This window comes from Callospermophilus lateralis, chromosome 9 (assembly GCF_048772815.1).
Source record: "Callospermophilus lateralis isolate mCalLat2 chromosome 9, mCalLat2.hap1, whole genome shotgun sequence".
Taxonomy (NCBI): domain Eukaryota; kingdom Metazoa; phylum Chordata; class Mammalia; order Rodentia; family Sciuridae; genus Callospermophilus; species Callospermophilus lateralis.
In genome coordinates, this window is record NC_135313.1 from 62,282,575 (window position 1) to 62,303,801 (window position 21,227).

Consider the following 21,227-nt stretch of genomic DNA (forward strand, 5'->3'; position numbering starts at 1 on the left):
TGGGTAACGTAAGAATGGGAGTGGGCAGTGTGGACTGGAGCCTGGGTGACTGGGGAGAGTGATGGCCCTGCGTGTTAGGGAAGGAGACCCACCCATCAGAGCAGATGCTGTGGTAGTATGGTACTGGGGTTGAGGAGCGTGCAGGGTGTGGTGGGCAAGGACTGCATGGAGGACGTGGTACTCCTATTGTCCTATGTGGGATAGATGGTGGTCTTCCTTCTTTAGACAGCAAAAAGGTTATAAGCACTGGTGAATGCTTTGGAAACATTGGGAAAGTCGTGGTTTTTATCAACAGAACAGAGGGAAGATATGCAGAGGCTGCATGGGGGGGCAGGAGGTGGAATACAGTGTCTTGAAGAGCTCAGGGTTGGTTGGTTAGTTTCCTGGGAGTGCTCGGAAACTGTGATAAGAATTTAATGAGAGATACGCAGCAATCCAATTTTCCCATAGAAAGAGCTCCCTGGCAACAGCATGTTGGTTGGTAGGAGAGGCAGGAATAGAAGGGAGGCCAGTCTAGTCGACTGGTGTCACATGCAGCTGAGAATTGGTGGGGAGTTAGGGAGAGGTTCAGCAGGAAGAGTTGACAGGACTTAGGTTTTGAAAGGTTTTCCTGGGGGTGGGAGGTTGAGATTTTGAAGGACAGGAAGAGATCTGTGGAAAGTCTGAGGTTGACTTTCTGCTTTTGGACTTGGAGACTGTTTGCAAGGTGGGAGGAAATGTTTTTGAGGAGAAGATGCAGAACACTCAGAATGTGTCAAGCTTGAGGTGCTTATGGTTCATCCAAGTAGAGACAGAAACATACGCCTGCAAAGAATAAAAGGCCATGGCCTGGAGAGGGAAAAAATGTATGTCCACAACACAGGAGAGGTGGCTGAGACCACTGTGTGCAAAAGACACCACAGATGTGTAACATACATAAGGTCTCTTGTGCAAGAACTGATTGTTTTGTGAATTTTCTGCATGTGTTCTTGCCTTTCTTCTCTTGGCTCTACAGTATAGCTTTTGCACTTTCACTGGAGTTGGAGGGACAAAGGGAAAAAAAAAGACAATAGTAGCCAAAGACACTTAGTTTTACTACTGATTAGCAGACACCACAAACGATTGGATCCTACAGTGAGGCTTGTGTGATTATGAAGCTCACTTTGGTACCAATTCTTGCTCTACTCCATCCTTACCATGAACCCCCCTCCGGTTCTGATTTCCTTTTTTACTATATTTTATTTTTTATTAACCCATGAGAATATATGACTGTGTTATTTCTTTTCAAATCAGAGGCTGGTCAGATACTGTCTTTGTTAGGAAAATACATGAATTAGAATATATGGTTTTTCTAGAACGTTTTACAGTGAAATCTATGTCATTTATTTTGCTGCTCTGGCAGTCTCTTTTTAGTATGAAATAAATTAACAAAAATAGAATTTATGACCCTTTTCAGTATTGAATTGAAGCACAGTTGAGACATTACTCCAGAAATAAGACTCCTGTCTGGAGCATTTTTGCACTGGAGCCTTGTACCATAGCTTTCATTTATTACCGAGGATTAATTTTCCTGGTGATGTAAAGGGCAGGCGTCTTATCTTTCTGGAGGTAATGTTTTCTGTAAGCAGTAGGACAAACAATGAAGCTGTTAGTCTATTGTTTTGGTTGAAAAAGTATTCGCTAATTCAGAGCTTGCTTGAGCAGCTATGTTGCCTGGCTTCTTAGGCAACACCCCACAATGATCTGTTAGAGATTTAAGGGTGTGAACTGCTTGCACACTTTGTTTAAATCCTGGTTTTGAATAAATAAACTAAAAAAGTCATTTGTTAGTCAGGGGGACCAAAAATTGAACATGGATACTACTAGTAAGGACTTGTTAGTGATTTTGTTGTTTATGATCATGTTTTTAAATATCCCTATTTATTAGAGATGCATACTAACATATTTACAAGGAAAATGATATGATGTCTGGAATTTGCTTCGAAAGTACTGAGGCAGAAAGAGTCAGGATATATAGGTGAAATTTGGCAGAATGTTGATAATTGCTGTTGGTGGATAAAAGAGGTTTATTATACTAATGTCACCTTTTATATATTTATGAACGGCATTGAAAAAAGATTTGTCCTGGGCTGGGGATGTAGCCCAGTGGTGGGGTGCTTGCTCAGCATGCCCTGGGTTTAATTCCTAGCGCCTTAAAAAAACAAAAACAAAACAAAATAAAAAATAGATTTATCCAAAGTCAATGTGGTAACCAAGAAGAGGAGGATGTTGAAGGTCTGTTCTCCTGTTTTGACACTTAAATAGCATCTCACTCTTCCTGAATCATAGGGTAACAACCTTTTTGACTCAAGAACCAATGCATATGACTCCCCAGCTGAACTGTTGTCTGGGTGACAGAGACACTGTACCCCCCCCCCCCGCCCCCAGAATGTGGGCAGGTTTCTGGGCAGTTCCTATTCCATGTTTCTCATTGGCTTCAGCCTCCAGTGGAAATGGAAGTGCAGGGGATTCCTGATCTTCTGATATTTTTGTGACTTTCGAATGCATGAGACATGGGATGAGCTATTTGGAGGCATGGTCTATAAAGAAATGGACAGTAGAAAATTTAAATATTGACTTCTGGTACAATTATTGGCTCTTCTTTCTGTAAGTTCAAACCTGCACCAGAATCAGACCTCTCAATTTTTTCAAAACAAGGTAAGAGTAAGTGTCCTGCAAGTGCGCGCATGTGTGTGTGTGTGTGAACTAACCTCTCATCTGAAGACTCAGCCCTTTGCAGATGGCATGGTAGTGAAATGTGTTGGTTACACAGGAAAATGATTTCAGCTAACCAACACAGACGTGTTTGCTTCTTTGAATTATTCCCATCACGAGAGGATGCTAATATATCATCTCAGAGGCAGATGGGCCCATCCATTTTGATCATCAGCTCTGCTGTTGTTTGGCGTTTAGAACTGTGCCTTTCCTCTCAGGATCTTCAGATAGATCTTCTTAAAGGAAGGCCCAGAGTTTTCCTGATGGCAGCTGCTGCTTTGCTTAAGCAGATAGAGTAAATTAAGCCCTTCAGCTGCCCCGAGCGCATTTCTGTTAACATGGCACCCCAGTGGGAGGAGCCATGATAGATGCTATAACTACAAAGGATGGTAGTTTTCTGAGGACATGATGGTGAGCCTTTGGGTTTCAGGGTGTTGGCCCGGAAATTTCCCGTGTCTATGTTTTAGCCTAGGATCATTCATTTGTTCATTTATTCAACTAGTACTTCTAAGTACCCACAGTACATTGGCAGTATCTGTACTGGGTACTGATCCACAGGGGTGAACAGTCCTTCACAGACCTGGGCTTTCTGTTCCCTGTAGCAAATTTCAGTTATGTTGGATCTAGGGATTGTGGATGTAAGGAGCTACAAGGGTTTCAGGAACTAATGTCGACTTCCTAATTTGCCTTTTTCCCCTATCCCTTTAGTAACTCTGATGTTGTGTTACTAATCCCGAGCATCACTGAAGGCAAACTGGTGGGAAAAATTCCCTTATGGAGCAAGGTTTGCTTTTTTCTGGCAGCAACAAAGTGTCATTCATTCATTCATTCAAAGAATATGTATTTGGTTCCTACTAAGTGCAAGATATTCTAAATATAAGGGTTCAGAATAGATTTAACTACATCTTACCCTTGGAATCATGAAGTAGCTCCATTTTTTTCTTATATGCTGGAACATTTTCTTAACATCTTTGGAATTTTGTAGCACATACCAACTTAACAAAAACAAGAGAGTTGTAGACGTAATGTAAAAAGAACAATAGCTACCTGGCTAATTGTAAAAGCCAGAGCATTAATAAACATGAACTTGTATCATTGATTGCATTTTCTGTGTGTCAAAATTTTTGATAATAGTTTCACTGACTGGACCAAATTGTTTATTGTAGTGCAAGTTTTCAGTCCAGGATTCATAGCATAAAAATGAAACATTAAAAATGTTGGGAATCCTAAATTGCTACATTTATACAATAAATACAGATGAAGGTAACTTGATGTTCTTGTTTTAACTCTGTTGTTATGTCAACGATTTAAAGTTTTGTTTTTTTTTTTTCATTTTTCGTTCTTTAAAAAGTTGTTCCGTAGCTCATCTTTCTATTACTCCCTTGTCTTCTGAAACAGAAGTCCTCATCTTTTTTTGCATGGCCATGTTCTCAAGGTTTTTAAAAGTGTAATTTTTAGTTTTAATTTTTTTTTTTTTTAACAAGTGTCATACATAATAACGACAATGATCCAAATAATGTCAAAGACACACTGGGCAACGAAGGCAGAGGGAGTGCTTCTTCTCTCCTGATGCTCCTTCAGCAAAGCATTCTTGGTCTTTCTCCGCCCAGTGATATGTCTGATTGGTGACTTTGGAGGGAGAAGTCAGGCACCATTCCCCCCATCCTCTCTTTCTCCTTGAGTACCCTGGGTCACTGTGGGCCTGCCTGTGTTGAGGGAGGAATGTGCTGGGCAGCATTGCTGGGGACCAAATAGGTTAGTCTCGTCTAAATTCAGGGATCAGTCCCTGTGTAAAGGCTGCTCACTCAGTGTTAGCCCCAGTCTCCAACAGCACCTTTGCGATTTTGGCTCCAATATGCTTATTGGTCTTATTTCTAAATTAGTGCAGAACTAGGAGAGAGGTGTTTTCTACTGGGACTCCTTTCACTTTGTACAGCATAGTGAAAAAGAAGTCCCCCTTTCAACCCGGGAGCCATCACCACATCTTGTGAACCTTTCCAGAAATGCTCTCTTTGCATGTAGACATACCTAGAAAAATATATATATATATCCATTTTTTTGTTTTCTTTTGTACAGTGATGGACACTTTGTTATCTGTTAGGTTTTTCTGATTATTTTATCTTAACAGTCTTTTTGATGCTTTTAATCAGCTGCACACTATTCTCTATTCTGGATGTTTATTAATTTTACAACCAGAAAGAGTAACCATGCTTCCATGGGAAACCCTTACCCTGATCAGTAGTAGACACTGCAGAGCTCTGCTGCAGGGAGCCCCGGATGGCAGCTGCCTCCCAGGCATTCTCTTCCTTGTGGAAAAGGCATATTATGTGTCTCAGTCTATGCAGGTGATGAGACTTGGCTCTTGATTATGGCCAGCATGCTGGAAATTTGCTGTGCGTGGAAGTACTTTTTCTGTCATTTAACCAGGAACAATGAGCTGAGTACTATCTGAAACGTATCTGTAGGGTCATTAGTAAGCATTTTTTTTTTCAATGAAACTCCTTGTTACTGATATCTAAAAGTTATTCTAAAATGTCCCCATAAATGTGTGTTTCAAAATCAGATGTCTTAGTGAAATTATAATATTACAGCTATCCTCTGTATTACATTCTGTGTGAGAGTTGCTGAGTCTGGATGTAGTTTTCATTGCACAAAAACCAATACATTTGAGTATCTTTCCAAGCTTTTTTCCTGTTCCGTTATTCTGTAATTAGAGTTGGTTTTTGACAGAAGGTTTACCAAGGTGGTGGTGTTGATTATAGTACTCAGACTTAACATAAATGATGTTTAACCAGTAAATAACCCCTATTCTTGATTTTAGGTGTCTTTTCATGGTAAGAATCCAGTCTCTGATAAGTTACTATAGTTTGTACTACCTTCGTTACTTTTCATTTTATTGTCCTTTCTGCTCAGTTCCTCTTAATATTTCACTTGGAGATATTACCACGTTACATTAACAAAACCTGTGAATGCTGTTATTGGCGTGTTCTTTGCTAGCTAATTTGCCTTTTGCCTGTAAATGCCCATAGTGAGGCTTCTGGGTTTAGTGTGTGGCTCAGTCAGGCTACAGTCAGAGAAACAGAACCAGTAAGAGTCATATAAAGAGATATATTGCATAGAATTGGATTGCTGGAGTAGGAAGCTGGTTAACCAGGCTGAAGTTCACAGTACAAGATGTTAGGAGGGGCAGGTGGGAACCCAAAGTAAAGTTTTTCAACTGATTGAGTGTGCCCCCCCACCCCCCCCACCCCCGCCAGATCATCAAGGATAATTCCCCTGGCTTCTGATCAGGCATGAACTTTAATTTTATCTACTAAATGCCTTCACAACCATGCCTAGGGGAGTGTTCAAAGGAATAATGTGACTGTAGCATAGCCAGGATGACACCTGGAACTGCCCACCACAGTGTTTCTGAGTCACTGTGAGCATTCTTCTGGCTCTAGCGGTCTAGCTCCCCTCCTGGAGCCATGTTCAGTTGGCTGTAGCCTCTCTCACTCCCCAGGGCTCCTTCTTCTGCAGTTAAGTTAGCTCATAACTTGCTGCTGTATTCAGGCAGCTTTGCCTCTGCTCCAGGACCAGACATGATTTTCCCCTTTGGTTTTACCAGAAGCAAGAAGCGTTTGCTCATCTGTGTTATTTGTCTTACAGGACTAGGAACATTCCTATTGTTTGCCTTATTAGGTAAAGTTACAGATCCACCTGGCACCCGTTCCAGCAGAAGCTTTAGTTCCCAAGGACAATAGTTGCAAAATTGGATGCTGCTTTCTTGGCTTGTAGCTGTTGTCATTGTTCTTTGTCGCCCTCACTTGGGGAAATGTCATATTGAAGTTTTGATAGGATTAAAACAGAATAAGAAGTCTAATTGCTTCTGTCTTTTTTTTTTTTTTTTTTTTTTGCCACCTTTTTCACAAGAGTTTCCTTCAAACTTCCAGAACATTCTCTTTTGAGACTGCCTTTTCATGTTGTAGTTCCAAAGTTACAAAATTCCATTGTCATTATCTGAAGAGCAACATTTATCAAATTTGATTCTGTTCATTTTTAAAAAATGGTAAAACATTATAAGGAAGTTGTTACAAGGTGTCCTTCAATGAACTAGCCCAGTGGTTTGAGTCCTTTATTATTAACTTATGAAAGTCTTTTGTTTCTCTAGAAGTTCTTTGAATAACCTATAGAAACTTCATATCCTCATATCTTTATTCTGTCCTTTTACATTCGAAAGAAAAGAATGCTAAATTTTAGCAGAACTAGATAAGTAAGGGGTCAGCAAAATGTTAATGGGAATCACTGGCAAAAAGAGTCAAGATTTAGCTGTAGCCACTTATCTATGATTAATAGAAATGGGCTCTTTTCTTCTTGGTATTTTAATGTGTAATAACATGGTCAGATGGAAATAATTTGTAAATTTAAGTTAAAACCTGAGTGTTTGGAGGCCCAGAAGTTCATAACTGGAAAACACTGACCAAGAAGCAAAGTATGACAGGTCTCTTATATGGCAAGGAAAGGCAGGTCTCAAATGTTGTGTCCTTGCTTATTTAAAGAATTACTAAGTGTACAAAAATGAAAGTTAAATTTAGTAAATCTCCTAACATAGTCCTTATCCTGTCTAACTAATTATGTATAACAAATCGCCTTAAACCTATGCCTTGAAACAACAACAGTTCTTTCATTAGGTCTCCCAGTTCCTGTGGGTAAGGCCGGTTGGTTTCTGATCTCAGGCAGCCTCAGCTTCAGTCAGGAGGTGGTCAGGCCTCTCTTCTCAGGGCTTATCTAGGCCACCTGGCAGTGTGAAGGCTGCAGGTCAGTGGGATGCCTATGGTGAAGCCTGAAGATTTCAGCTCTAAATGTTCCAGTGAGCTCAGTGGAAGGCTTGTCACTTTTTCTCATTTAGCCTTGGAAGGTTTCTGATCTGCCTCATTCTGCTGGCTATGGGTGAGGCACTAACCCATACAGATTAAAACAAAGGGTGCTGGACTCCATATCTTGACATTGGAGTTGCGGGATTATAGAAGAACCCATGGGACAGAAGATCTTTTTTAATATCTTTATTTTATTTTATATTTTATTTAGAGACAGGGCCTCCATAAGTTGCTGAGACTGGCTTTGAACTTAGAATCCTCCTGCCTCAATCTCCAGAACCACTGGGATGACAGGCGTGCGCCACCACGCCTGGCTGAATTTGAGATTTCTGAAAGCAGAGCATGCTAGGCAAGTGCTCTACCACTGAGCCACAACCCCGGCCCCCACAGAAGATCTTATTAAGGGCATCTTTTTTATAGAGGGACATGATACCTTTATTTTATTTATTTATTTGTATGTGGTGCTGAGGACTGAGGGATCCAGTGCCTCACTGTGCTAGGGAAGCACTCTATCTACCACTGAGCCGCAACTGCAGCCCTTCAGGGCATCTTTGGAAAAAGACTATTCTCTCTTTTACCCTCTGGCCATGACAGTTCACATCTCTTCCCCACACAAAATACACTCTCACACTACTGAGATCCTCCAGAGTCTCGTCCTGTAATAGCATCAGGCTTAAAGTGAAGGATTTGTCATCTAAACCAGATCCGAGTACAGATAAAGATCCTCAGGACCAGTTCCAAAATACAACAGGGGGACACACATCTTAGAGGCTGGCCCAAAAAGAGGATCTTTGACCAGGGCACCGTCTTCTTCCACTGTTTTCTGCGGCTCTTGGTTTCAGTCTCTGAGCTCTTGGTTTTGCTCTGTAAGTCATCCTTCCTTTTCCATAAGAAAGAGCCAGTGTTTGTTGCTCAGTAACCTTCTCAGACTGCCTTTGCTCTCAAGTTTGGGAACTTGAAGGCTCTTTTTTACTTGGCACTCCTTCTTTCTTTTAGTTTATTTAACCTGGCAACATTTCATAGTACACATATCTAAATAACTTTGTGGGTTTTCTGTGGGTTTTATTGGTTTCATTCCATTAGACAAGATCCACATGACAGGTGCTTTGTCTACCAGGGGCTCCCTATGAGGTGGAATTGGAACAACACCTTTATGAGCCTTAGAAGACCTGTTATTTGATGCAGGGCCTCGGCAAGGCAAGCTTTTAGGATCCTTGTTAGACCTCAGGTATGTTTCAAAGTGTCTATGAGGCAATACCTTAGATCTTTCTGAAGTCTCAATAATGGGTCATACCATTTCACCCTGACCTTGGTGTTTGCTCTGAAGCTGTTTCTTGGTTTGAGAATTGTTTAATGTTTGGAGAGGCTGGGAGTGAGAAGCAATTTTATATTTCATAGTTTATTCCTTAGCTCATCTCTCTCTGCTCACATTTTATCATAGGCAGGGAGTATAATCCAGGTGTCACTTTAAGTTCTGCCTGGAAATCTCTTTAGCTAGATCATTGAATTCGTTAGGTACATTTCTGTTTCCCTCTTTACCATAGATGTCAGTGTCACTGCAAAACAAGGTCCCCCTCTCCTCCAGCTTCCAGCAACATCTTTCTCACTTTAAGCCCTCACTGACAACTTTCTTAAATTAACAGCAGTCATTTTATTATCTTGCACTGTTTGTGTGTCAAGAATTTGGAAAGGACTTGTCCTGACTTGGGGTCTCTCAGTGCTTGCTGTCAGCCACCATGGAAGCACATCTGACTGCCATGGGGTGTCTATGATTGCTGTTGCTTTGAGTCGCTCAGTTTGGGATGATTAGGTAGGTTTTGACAGTGACTGGGACAATTAATATACTGATTTCTTCCTACTGTTGTCACCCTAAAGTTCCAGTACATTTTCTGCTCTACTTTCAGAAATCTCAAATTCAGCCAGGCATGGTGGCGCACACCTGTAATCCCAGTGGTTCTGGAGATTGAAGCAGGAGGATCGTGAGTTCAAAGCCAGTCTCAGGAACTTAGCGAGGCCCTAAGCAACTCAGTGAGACCCTGTCTCTAAATAAAATATAAAAAAAAAAAAAGACTGTGAATGTGGCTCAGTGGTTATTTTCCTGTTACCCCTCAAAAAATAATTCCAAATTCAACCTTTCCCCTACCTCCCATACATGCTTGAATGCTTTCTTCATTTTCCCATCATCTGAATTCCAGACCTTCTGATGGAGTGTACAACAGAGGTGTGAACTCACAGGCCAAACTTGTCCTGTTGACGCATTATTCCTTATTTTTTTATTTTTTTTTTTTGGTACCAGGGATTGAACCCGGGCCGCTTAACCACCAAGCCACATCATCAGCCCCTTTTCAGTATTTTATTAGAGACAGAATCTCATTGAGTTGCTTAGGACGTCACTAAGTTGCTGAGGCTCAGTTTGAACTCATTATCCTCCTGCCTCAGCCTCCAGAGTTAATGGGATTACAGGCATGAACCACCACACCCAGCTGTTGTATTATTCTTTAGGGTGTGCAGAGGAATTTAAAAAAAAAAAAAAAAAACTTAACATTTTTATTAACATTTTTAAAAATCAAGAGAAGTCACGTAAAAATCCAAATTATCTGTTTCAGAAAAATCAGATCTGGCAATGCTGAGTCTGCCTGCCTGAGGCAGCTGTCAATCTACCTGGATGCACCCTTAGAGGGGGAGACAGGTTCTCGCCTGGTCACCCATGTCTTCAGCTGGCTGGCTTTCTGCATTTTCTGATTAGCTCTCGCAGGCCTTTGGATTTGTTATAGTTCTTTAAACAGCTTATTTTTAGCCATTCCCTTGAACTAACCCCTAGAACCCACTACCTTGTGATCCATCCATGTTACAAGACACAGTAGGACTCATTAAGTTTTCACTTTTTCTGGGTAAAATAACTTCTCTTGCTCTGCAGCCCAGCTCTCTTATGAATGCCTTAATAACAGATACTCTCTAATACTATCCCTTGACAGTCATCCTCTCTTCTATGGTCTCACAGATTTATATTTTTGTTATAGCACCCACTCTTTATTGAAATGATTATCTTAAATATTGTCCATCTCTCTGAACTATGTATTACTCAAGGTAGAGGCTTTGATTTTTCTTCATCTTTGATCTAGACCTTGTTACAAAGGTAGGTGTTCAATAAAACGTTGTTGACTGAATGAATAAAAAAGTGATTTTGAAAAATGGCTAAGGCAAGCTTTCTGCCCTGAGGAGGTATACAGTTGATAGTTCATCCATCAAAGGCAATGCTAAGCAGAATGGCATAAAGTACAGGCAAAATTGCAAGTGGGAACTCCACTAAAGTCCCTTGGATTGGCAAAAAAATTGATAAATAGATCCCACAGAAAGGCAGATCAGGCCAAGTTATGCCTGTAATATACATGTAAAATGGTAGAGTTGGGGACAGTGTGGCAATTTGTACATAGCTGGATGGTAGGATGTCTAAAGGGAAGTGGTGGGAAGTAAGTTTTGGGGGTAGAGTATGAGAGACTTGAATGTTAAAGACTCTGGACACAGCCTGTCTATGATAATGAACACTAAGAAAGTGCTCATGTGCTCCTTGTGGCAAAACAAAGGATAAAAGAGGGAAGCGATTTGATGCTCAGAGACTGGTCAATAGTTTGTTTTATTAGGAGAGGCCAGAGATCACTGTTAAGGGACCTGATGTACAGTAGCAGTTGGGGAGGTCAATTTGCAAAATGTAATGTCGGATAGATCTGAGTATGAGGAAAGGTCAACATGTATTAATAACAATATCACCCTTGATGTCTTGAGTGTTTATTATGTTTAAGCCTCATGGTAGGATCTTTATATGACTGTGCTTTTTTGCCACCATGGTGGGGATGTGGGTGGCAGTCTGGGGGGCATGGGGAGCTGTTAACTCAGACAACAGTGGAGAGAGTCTGAAGGAAGCAGGGGGTGGAGGATTAACAAATGGGTTGGAGGTAACAAATTCAGTCTTGAGAAATGGCTGAGATAAAAACAAGATGAGGAGATGAAGTTTCCAAGGACATCTCAAGTTGTATGCAGGGGAGGAACAGCCATGTTTCTGGTAAAGACAGAGTACAAAGAATAGCAGGAGGCAGAGAAGGATAAGAGAGGTAGAAGGAACAATGTCATGAACACAGGATTGAGAGCTTAAGGTCAAAGAACAGGGTCAGCTGTGTTTGCAAGAGATGGTGAATGTATGTCCAGGATAATCCCAGGGCTGGCTTCTCAGGAATGGTTGAATTGAAGAACCATATGGCCAGGGGCCAGGGCTGGGGTACCAGGAAGTACAGCATGGAGCATCAGCTGTGGGCTACAAGTCTTGCATGATGGGGAGTAAAACGGGCAGGCAGGAGAGGACCTAGGCTGGAGGGGACAGTGAGGCCAGGCATCAGGTACAGAATGGAGGTACTGCTGAGAGAGGTGGTGCTCAGAGGGGGCGATGCCAGACTCTGAGCTGCAGAGACAGTAAAATATTTACTGCTGAAACCTTATCGAAGTCTCATTATGTTTGTTAATATTCGATCACATAGAAGGCTTTTTGTTTGCTTGGCAGTGCCTCGAGTACATTATAAACAGAAATTAATTAGAAACATTTTATATACTTCTAGTTAATGGAATTCCTGAGACCAGAAATGTCGCTGACTTCTGCCTTCTGTTCTGTCCTGTGTGTCCTCGATGGGCAGACAGAGGGTGAGCTCCCTGGATGACCCAGGTTTAGTCAGTGGTTGGGAACACTGTAGCTTCATCAGGCAGAGGAGAGGTCAGCCCAACCAACCATAGGGTTTCCAGTAAGGAGGAAATCATTCATATGAAGTCCCATGTCCAGGGTGAAGTTAATGTGGCAGTGGAAGAAGCTGGCAGATGGTTCAGAAGGGGATGGGCATGACAGATTGAGAACCGTTCTACTAAACTGTGGTCAGTATTTCTTTGGGTCACATTTTATCATAGTATGTTGGAGTCACACACTTCCTTTTCTCACATCGAATGCCCTGCCTAGAAAGTTCATCTTTTGGCTCCCTTATATTTCCCCCCATATTCTTCCTCCCTGTTCTGGTGTCAGAGGCCAAGCAGCCCCCCTGAGATCCTGTACCTGAGATCCTGTACCACCTCTTACTTACAGAAAGCTCCTGCTCAGAGGGACACTAGAATGATTAGGCAGAGCACTCTGGTGACTTTTCTTTCTACCTTGCTGCTCTGTTCTTCCCCTGGCTGCTACCTCCCAGCCCTGCCTTGGACATCTGGCCTGGTGGCCACCAGAACTGACCAGTAAGCCACACGGCTCCTCTGTCTGTCCAGCTGAGCCCATCTTCTTCCTTTGTCAGAATCATAACTTTGGTTCTTTTCTTTAATGAATTTTCATAAAAATGTTGTATAGAGAATGTGAATATTGCTCTCCTTTTCAGGTTTGGTATAAATATAACTGTTTAACTGTATTTTATTTCCAGTATGGGAATAAATAGTGTTGCATGCAAAACGTTTTCTAACCTCATTATTGTTGACTATGACTTGAGGAATTTGTGGAATTATGAATTCCTCTAGGTGCTACTTAATTTGAGCTTGTTTCTCATAGAAGCACTGAAGTTTTTTTTTTTTTTTTAAACTCTTGACCAAAAATAGAGAATAAATCATTCTACTACCTCTTAGTTTTACTGAAGGAGCAAATCATTTAATTAGATAGGAATGATGCAAATAGAATTCTAAGGTGAATAATCTCCTTTGTCGTCATTGAGGAGATAGGGTGAGAATAAAAAGTATCACACACCTTTTTTTGGAGTTCTTCTTCTCCAGTTCCTAAATAAGAAGATAATTTGCTAAACTAAATGAGGCTTAGCTGCCTTGCTTCTAAAAGGTAAAAGTTGTTCTTCATCTCTACAAACTCCCTACAAGGATGTAACTTTGTAAAATTGATTTCTGTTCTTTCACTAGAAGTCATTGTCATATAAATACACCGTGAAACCTGGGTTTCAAATTTTGCTGCAAGTTTATTCCTAGGAGTAGGCCAGGGGGACATTCTCAAAGACAAACTTGGCCTCTTGTTCTCGCCACTGTTATATCTATATTTTTCCCTACCTAGATTTTTGAATGTTCTTTGTCTTAACTTAGTCAATATTTATACTTAACTTGTGTAACTAATATTTGTCACCTAAAGGCTTGGTCCCATCATTTTTTGAATGTGTAGGACTGTAATCCTGAACTTTTTTTGTTTTATCTTTCTCTTTTCTAGCAAATAAAACTGCAAGAGACAACCAGGGTTCTGAGATAAAATAGAAATGGAAGAGGCCATTTTATTGTTTGTAGTTTGATCTGCTTGTGGAAATGGAACTGATCTTGTAAATATAGACCCAGAGAGGGGAGGGTGAGCTGGGGTACACAGCTGGACTGTTTCCAGGAAGAGCTTTCCTTGGTATAATCTCTCGAAGAATACTAATTCTCATAATTTTAGTAAGGTAGAGTTTTATTCTGTTCCTGACACATAGTTTTCTCACTTATTGGATAATAGTTTGTTTTATAACAGATAAAGCTTTAAATTTTTTTCTTTTCAGTGTAGTCTTTAACACATGGCCCTTGCCATGATCAGAGTTGCCAAGAAAATAATTCATTTTATTGTATATGTCAACAGAAAATTGTTTTCTTTTCCCTTAGCAATTTCTTTGTAGCTTTAAAATGAGCAATCTCTTCTGAAAATCCTGAAGTGTATTTCAGCATTTTTTTTCCTATAGTACTTTGCCATCATCCATAAGCACCATTAAAATCAGTATCATTAAAACAGGATTTTATAGGAACTCAAAATCTAAGTGGAACAAATATCTTACATCAAGCACTCAAGGGGTTTTAACTAAGTCCTAAGTGTTTCAAAGGTGAATTCATTAAGAAATTTTTTTTTTTTTTTTGGATTGGGGAAAAAAACTTTTAAAATAATCATAACTATATGCAATTACTAATAACTTTTTATTTGCCTTTTAACTTTCTCTATTGGAGCTCAGATCTTCTAGACCAAGTGATCAGGATTACTTTTGCAGATTATATGGCAATGCCCTCCAATTTAACTTAACTGTGAGCATGTGCTGCTTGTGGCTTCACATTGACCTGAGATGTATAAATACTTGCTTTAGATTTAAGTTCTTTGGTGCTTCCTTTGTGTTTAATGATGTGCCTGTAATATAATTAAATCATTTCTATTATGGGAAATGGCCTTTCTTCATATCATACTCTTTCAGAGTCTTCACAGGATATTTTTAATCACTTCTTTCTGATAGTCATTCAATGGCATAAGGAGATTGGTAGTCTGAAGCTTCGTTTCTCCCTAGATTTTGTCTTCATAGCATTGTCATCTCAGGGCACTTTCTGGGCCTTTATCTCCTTGTCTGTAAAATGAAGGGGTTGAATTGGAAGTCAGAAAGGTCATTTGTACTCCAAGATCCTCTGATTCACTGGGCCGTGAGCTGTTATATCACATCATCTTTATCTGCTACAGTGTTTTGTTTAATTACGACTCAGTACATTTTTTTCCCCACTTTCAATTCTTATCCTTTATTTTCGTTCTAGAATAGAAGTAGACTCATGAACCTTAAGATTTAGGGGTTTTTTTAATTTCACTATACTTTCTAAGGCAAATTACTAGTTCAAAAAAAGGAAGGAAGGAAGGAGGGAGGGAAGAAGGGAGAAAGGAAGGAAGGGAAGGAGGGAGGGAGGGAGGAAGGAAGGAAGGAAGGAAGGAAGGAAGAGAAGGAAAAGAAGGAAAAGAAGTTGAAATAGTTGAGGAAGCCAGCCTGATTATAACCTAAATATTAGTAAGGCTGTGGATGATCATGCTGCATGGGTACAATCTCACAAGTCTCTAGTGTACTACACAAAGTGTGTTAGGATTAGCCTGTTACTGTTTGTTTGCTTAGATAAGTTGAGCAGAATCCTGGAAACATGGGCATGATGTCAGGTTCTAGAAAGAGCCAGGCAGCCACAAAAGGGTATTTGTTCTGTGGTTGTAGGTTTTACCTAGCTGGGACCTCTAGTCTGGTGTGCTTCATTGGACTTCTGGGTTTCCCTGCCTTCGCTTCGTCAGTGGTCCATTGCTTGTGTGTGTTTCCTTAGGCAATTCTGAAGCCTATCACATGGCCTTGTATATGTAGTAACTGATAAAATGGTTAACTGAGTTAAAAGTGAACAATGATCTCGGTGTGTAATGGCTTATGTGTGTGGTGTTCTTCCAAAATAGTTGCATTTCAAGAACACAATATTTTTGGAAGGAGAATGAGTGTGGGAGTCTGGAGGCTGTGTGGTCTCTTTGGGTGTTGATTTCTAGCTATCGCTGGACTGATAGCCATGGGGGTCATCTTCAAGGTGGTGTGTGTGTGCCGTGTAGCTCATACAGCAGCACCAGCGAGCCCTGCAGATTTAACTAGTGAAGTGTGGTGTGGGCTTGTTTTGATTCAGGTAAGACGAGTTCCAGGGTCAAGCGGTCACCTCCACAAAACCGAAGACGGGGACTGGGAGTGGAGTGACGACGAGATGGATGAGAAAAGTGAAGAGGGGAAAGCAGCCGCTTCTCAGGAAAAGGTAAATGACACCCGTGACCAGCAGCAAATCTGCATGCATTATATTTCTGAAGAATGTGTGTGTGTGTATATGTATGCGTGTGTGTGTGTGTGTGTGTGTGCGTGCGTGCACATATTAATGAGTACATATTTGTTTTACAGTCACGAAGAGTAAAAGAAGAAAATCCAGAGGTGAGCAGCAGTTCTGTCAGTCTGTCTGTCTATCTATGTGAGTATGTACTTTTCCTCCACTTCATTCTGCCCTGTGGTATCAGTCTAGACTGAAAATCTCACAGAGTAGGGGAAAAAAGGGAAGGTACATCATTGTTGTAGGCCCCAATTCTGTCTTGAGTTTCTTCTGGCCTGCACAGATTGCAGCAAATTACTTTACTCTGAGCCTCAATTTCCCTTGCCTTTAGAACAAGGAACAATCAGAGTACTTGTAAGGTTGCTGTTGAGGATTGATTAAATCATATTCATAAGGTACTCAGTGGAGGCCTGGGCATCAGCTGGGTAATAATTACTTTTAACTATTAGTATTACTGACATTTAGAAAACATAGGTGAGCATACAGGCAGAATTTCTTCTGAATCTTCAATTTACAGTAATACAGATACTAAATGGTTAGAAACACTATTTGTCTTGATTTTTAAATCTCTGAAGTAACTAGGTAAGCAAGGTGCACTCATTTAATGACTTCATTTTTAAGAACTGCTCATCTTTTGATTAAGGGATCATTTTTCATTTAATTCCTCCATCTGATTAATTATCCTAATCCTTAATGTCTAGTCATGACTATAGCTCAGTAATTCTCTTAGAGGAAATTTGAGCATATTTAAATAGCTCCAAATATTTTAGACTTAGTAATTAATATAGACCTTATTAAATTCTCATTACGAAAACAGAAAATGTTGGGCTACAAAGTATGTTCATCCCAACTTTTTAAGATTGGTAAGCATTTCCTTTTGTTTGGGAGGAGCAAATCTCGCCATAGGGTTTTAAGTGGCAGTAGCCAGCTGGGCATTATAAGAGTGATTGACAGAACTGCAAGCCCTTCTCCCTTTGTTCTCCCATCATCATCCTAGCCACTGATAGGTCTTTCCTGGGTGTTTTCAGTGTACCTGCCTCTCAGTGGTAGGGCTCCTTCACCTGTTGAGAGAACAGGATCATGGAGACATGATTATCACATGAATTATTTTTTCCATTTCACATGTAAAATATAAGCTTTAGTCAAGGACATTTTTCCCCTGTGCTAGGAGAAATGGTGATAAGTGTCAGAGCAGGGCATGTTGGCTACAGTTTTAGAATGTTGTGCTAGAGTTTTAGAATGATCTTAAGTAGGTCTCATGTACTCTGCCCTCTCATTGCCCACTTTCCCATTTAATCTGGAGCAAAGCATAGAGTACAAGTTTTTTCATCTGTTGCTAAGAGTTTCTCTAATTAAAAGGGCAAGTTCTTCTTAGAAGTAGAACATAATGAGATGCTTTAGGTAGTGTCATTGACCCAAAAAGCATCCATTATTGGTTTACTACAGACATCTCCACTGAGTGATATTCATTGATCTTGCCTTACTAGTATAGAGAATGGGTGTTGGTCTTTTCCCCATGAGAATTGGTTAAGAGAATATTTTACTATGTGCTCATTGAAATTGCTGATAACTTATTTGGCTAATGGCAGGATCTTTTTGGAAAGAATATTTTGTGCACAGGTAAGAAAGGGAATAATGTAGGGCAAACTGTGAGTTGATTCTCAAGCTTCACTGTTGATCTTGATGGGGATTTGAAAGTTGTAGGCAATGCATAGCATCTAGACTCATTTGATTTCCCAGTGGAACGTGTCTGTCACAGATTGGTACAAAATTTAAGGAAGCATATGAATAGACGTCTCAATTTTATGGAAGCATACATGTTTCATGTAAACACTACCACTACATTTTAGGAATGACCTGACCCTGTTTCTTGGGCCAGTATTCTAAACTCTTGATAGTGCTGTCATTTCAGTATCCTGAGCTGTATTACCAGGTGCTTTCAGCTTTTAACTAAAATAATCCTCTGATTTGCTAGCCACCCCCAAATGCTTCCTGTAAATATGGATAGCATAAAGTATTTTATTTATCTATAATATAGGGAATGAAAAAGTTAAATTTATTAATATTTAATGTATGTATGTGTGTATATATTATACATAATATTTGACACACATATTAAATATGTGCCTGCTGTGTTTTAGGAAATGTTGGGAACATATCAGTGAAAGAAACAGAGCAAAATCACTGTCCCTGTGAAGCTTACATTTTAATAGGAGTAAAAATAAATTTTTAGTTAGTAAATTATTTTTACAATAGGATAGGAGCAGTATGTTAAGAAAAAAAAAAAAGAATGTGTGGAGATGGAGTGTGGGAGGAGGAGGAGGCTGTGATTTTTGTTGGGTTGGTCAGGGCAGGCCTGATTGAGAAGGAACAGAGAGCAAAGATTTGAAAAGGGCATATGAGAACTAGAGTTAATAAAAACTAAAGACTGCTGTTATCTTGCTATCCTCTTGCCCCTGTGGCTGACACTTCTTTCCACAGAAGTTATTAGTTGGCAGTGTTTCTTGAGAGACTTTTTTTGTTCATTTCTATATAAATATGTACTTAAATCTAGCAAATCATCTAAAAAAATGAATGGAATGATAAAACTATAAAGTTTTTGCAATATGCCTTATTTTCTTTGAAATCTATTCTATTAAGTATTGTAACTACCTCTTTATTTTTAATTGTGGCATAGTGTTACATTAGATGGATGGAAGTGGTTTATTTAACTCTTTCTTTCTTGGCAGTCATTTAGATTGTTGTACAGATGTCATTCCCTTCACTTTTTTTTTTGTGAATGCACTTGGGTCAGCACATATGCAAGTACAGTATAGATACTTAGAATTGGGATTGCTTGGTTGAAGCGTCTTCAGATTTTGGATTTTCATAGTTGCTATCAGTAATTAGATCAATGTATATCTTTAAGCATCTTTGAGAATGAAATGCTTATCTGTGCAAAATGACACATTTAAATGCCAGAGTAATTATATTTTGATAAGCTTTTCAATAATGGTTGTCATTTAAATTGCAGTCTAGTTGTGCTTTGACCACAAGCTGGTAGAAGTCTGGGCTAGTATTTTATGCATGTGTGTGCTCCCCTTGCATACATGATTGTTGGTGACATGAACATCCATGCACAGAAGTAAAAACAAGAAGCAAGTATATGAACAGGCATGTAGTATTTCTGAGGAGGTCAGAAATGGGAATAAAGATCAGAAGATATTATGTAATTGAGGTAAAGTGCAGACAATGTAGCCTTAGTAGTGCTATGTTTAGTCAGTAAGATGCTACAATAAATGGGGGATATTTTAGGCATGGTTAATTTGTGAGGTACTGTTTGGTCTCTGGGGAGTCCTTGGGTACAAAGTATTACAATATTAGTTGGTGAAGATTGAGAAAGCCAGAGTAGGATCTTTGTCAGAGGGATCTTGGGAAGATGCTGCTCATCCTGGAGTATATTTGGAGGTCATTCTACGTATGTCCAGGAGAATTTCAAATATGAACAATACATTTTCAGAGTTACACAATTTATCTTAAGATTCATAGCTAGGTACTTTGAAAAATTTGTCATGTGTTCCTAGAGCAATATTTTAGAAATTGTCTTGCAAAACTATTAGTCACCCACTAGTAATTAAGGATTTGTAATAAGTACATAATTCATTCTCATTTATTTATTATCTTATTCTCCTTGGGTGGATGAAAACTTCAGAGACTAAAGTTTAATAATTACATTATTATTCATGATAATATAGTTAAGTAATTGATAAAATATGTAAACTGTATCTGATGTCTCTGGAATTGGGTTAGCCATGTGGAAATTATACAAGAAGAGAAGAGCACCTGCTTTCTGGAAGCTTCTATCTTTTGAGGCCTGAAGCAGAGGCTTTTGTGGGTAGTGTTTCCTACTTATATATCTTCTTATCTCAAACTTTTCATCTGTTATCTTCTTATTGACCTTCTTTTGATCAGTGGTTTCAGAATTTCTTTTTTTGAGGCTCTGAGATAATAAGTACTTGTTCAATGACTTTTTGTCAATTTTACATTATACTCTTAATTTTCTACATGAAAAGTGAAATAAACTTTATTTTTAAATTTAGTTTCCTTTGGTTTTTTCATTGAATGGAGGAAGACGTTCGCTAGGGCTTCGGTTAAAGCAACATTTTTTTTACAACGTCACCTCAGATAGGTGGCATGAGAACAAATGATTCATAGCCCTGCTCAACACCAGAGAAAGTGAAAGATTTAAAATATTCGGTGCCTGGATTCAATCACAGAGCCACAGATGCTAACTTACTAGTTAGGGGTAATGTCCCAGCACAATGCTTTTCAGAGGGCTGATCCTGTGATTCTGATTTGTGGCCAGATTCAAGGTCTACTGACTATGAAAATGTCACAAATCAGGCTGAATCCAGAAACCCAAAGAGAAATCAGGAAGATTCTGTTTTAAATATCTGCGTATCAGAAATTTCAAAACAAAAGAAAGAGAAAGGCAAAAGGAAAAACATTTTTAGAAATTTCTTGGAGAAGTCCTTACTCAACCAGGCTTAATGAAACAGGAGTAAAGATTTTTGGTTGAAGCCCGGTAGGACCCACAAAAAGTACATTAAAGAGCTTTGTCATGGAGAGTCTAGTCTAGCTTAATTATGAAAATCTTTCTGTTTCTTTACTCTGGGATCTTATCTCAAGGAGAAATGCATTTGATGTTGATTTAGATTGGGGATGTTTTTTACTAGATATTAGGTATAATGAGAAGGTTAAATTTATTGCTCATATTATTCATTATTGTTACATAATGGTTTTTAAGACTTCCACTAGCTTTTAAAAATTATTTCTGATGAAACATGTTTTCCAAATGCCCATCAACTCTTAAACATGTTTTATTCTCCACCCCACTTTTGTGGTACTGGGAACTGAACCCAGGGGTGCTCTACCACTGAGCTACATCCCCAGCCCTTTTTTATTTTGAGACAGTGCCTCACTAAATTGCTCAGGCTGACCTTGAACTTGGCAATCTTCCTGCCTCGGTCTCCTGAGTCA

The 21,227-nt window shown here is 39.5% G+C and overlaps 1 protein-coding gene across 1 annotated transcript in view; it reads left to right on the forward strand.

The window, feature by feature from the left end:
• Positions 1-21,227, forward strand: part of Stk39 (serine/threonine kinase 39) — a 272,264-nt gene that overhangs the window by 144,807 nt on the left and 106,230 nt on the right. The window contains exons 11-12 of the mRNA XM_076865573.2: positions 16,020-16,142; positions 16,283-16,312. Of these exons, the coding sequence (XP_076721688.2) occupies positions 16,020-16,142; positions 16,283-16,312 (153 nt within the window). The remainder of the gene's footprint in view (positions 1-16,019; positions 16,143-16,282; positions 16,313-21,227) is intronic.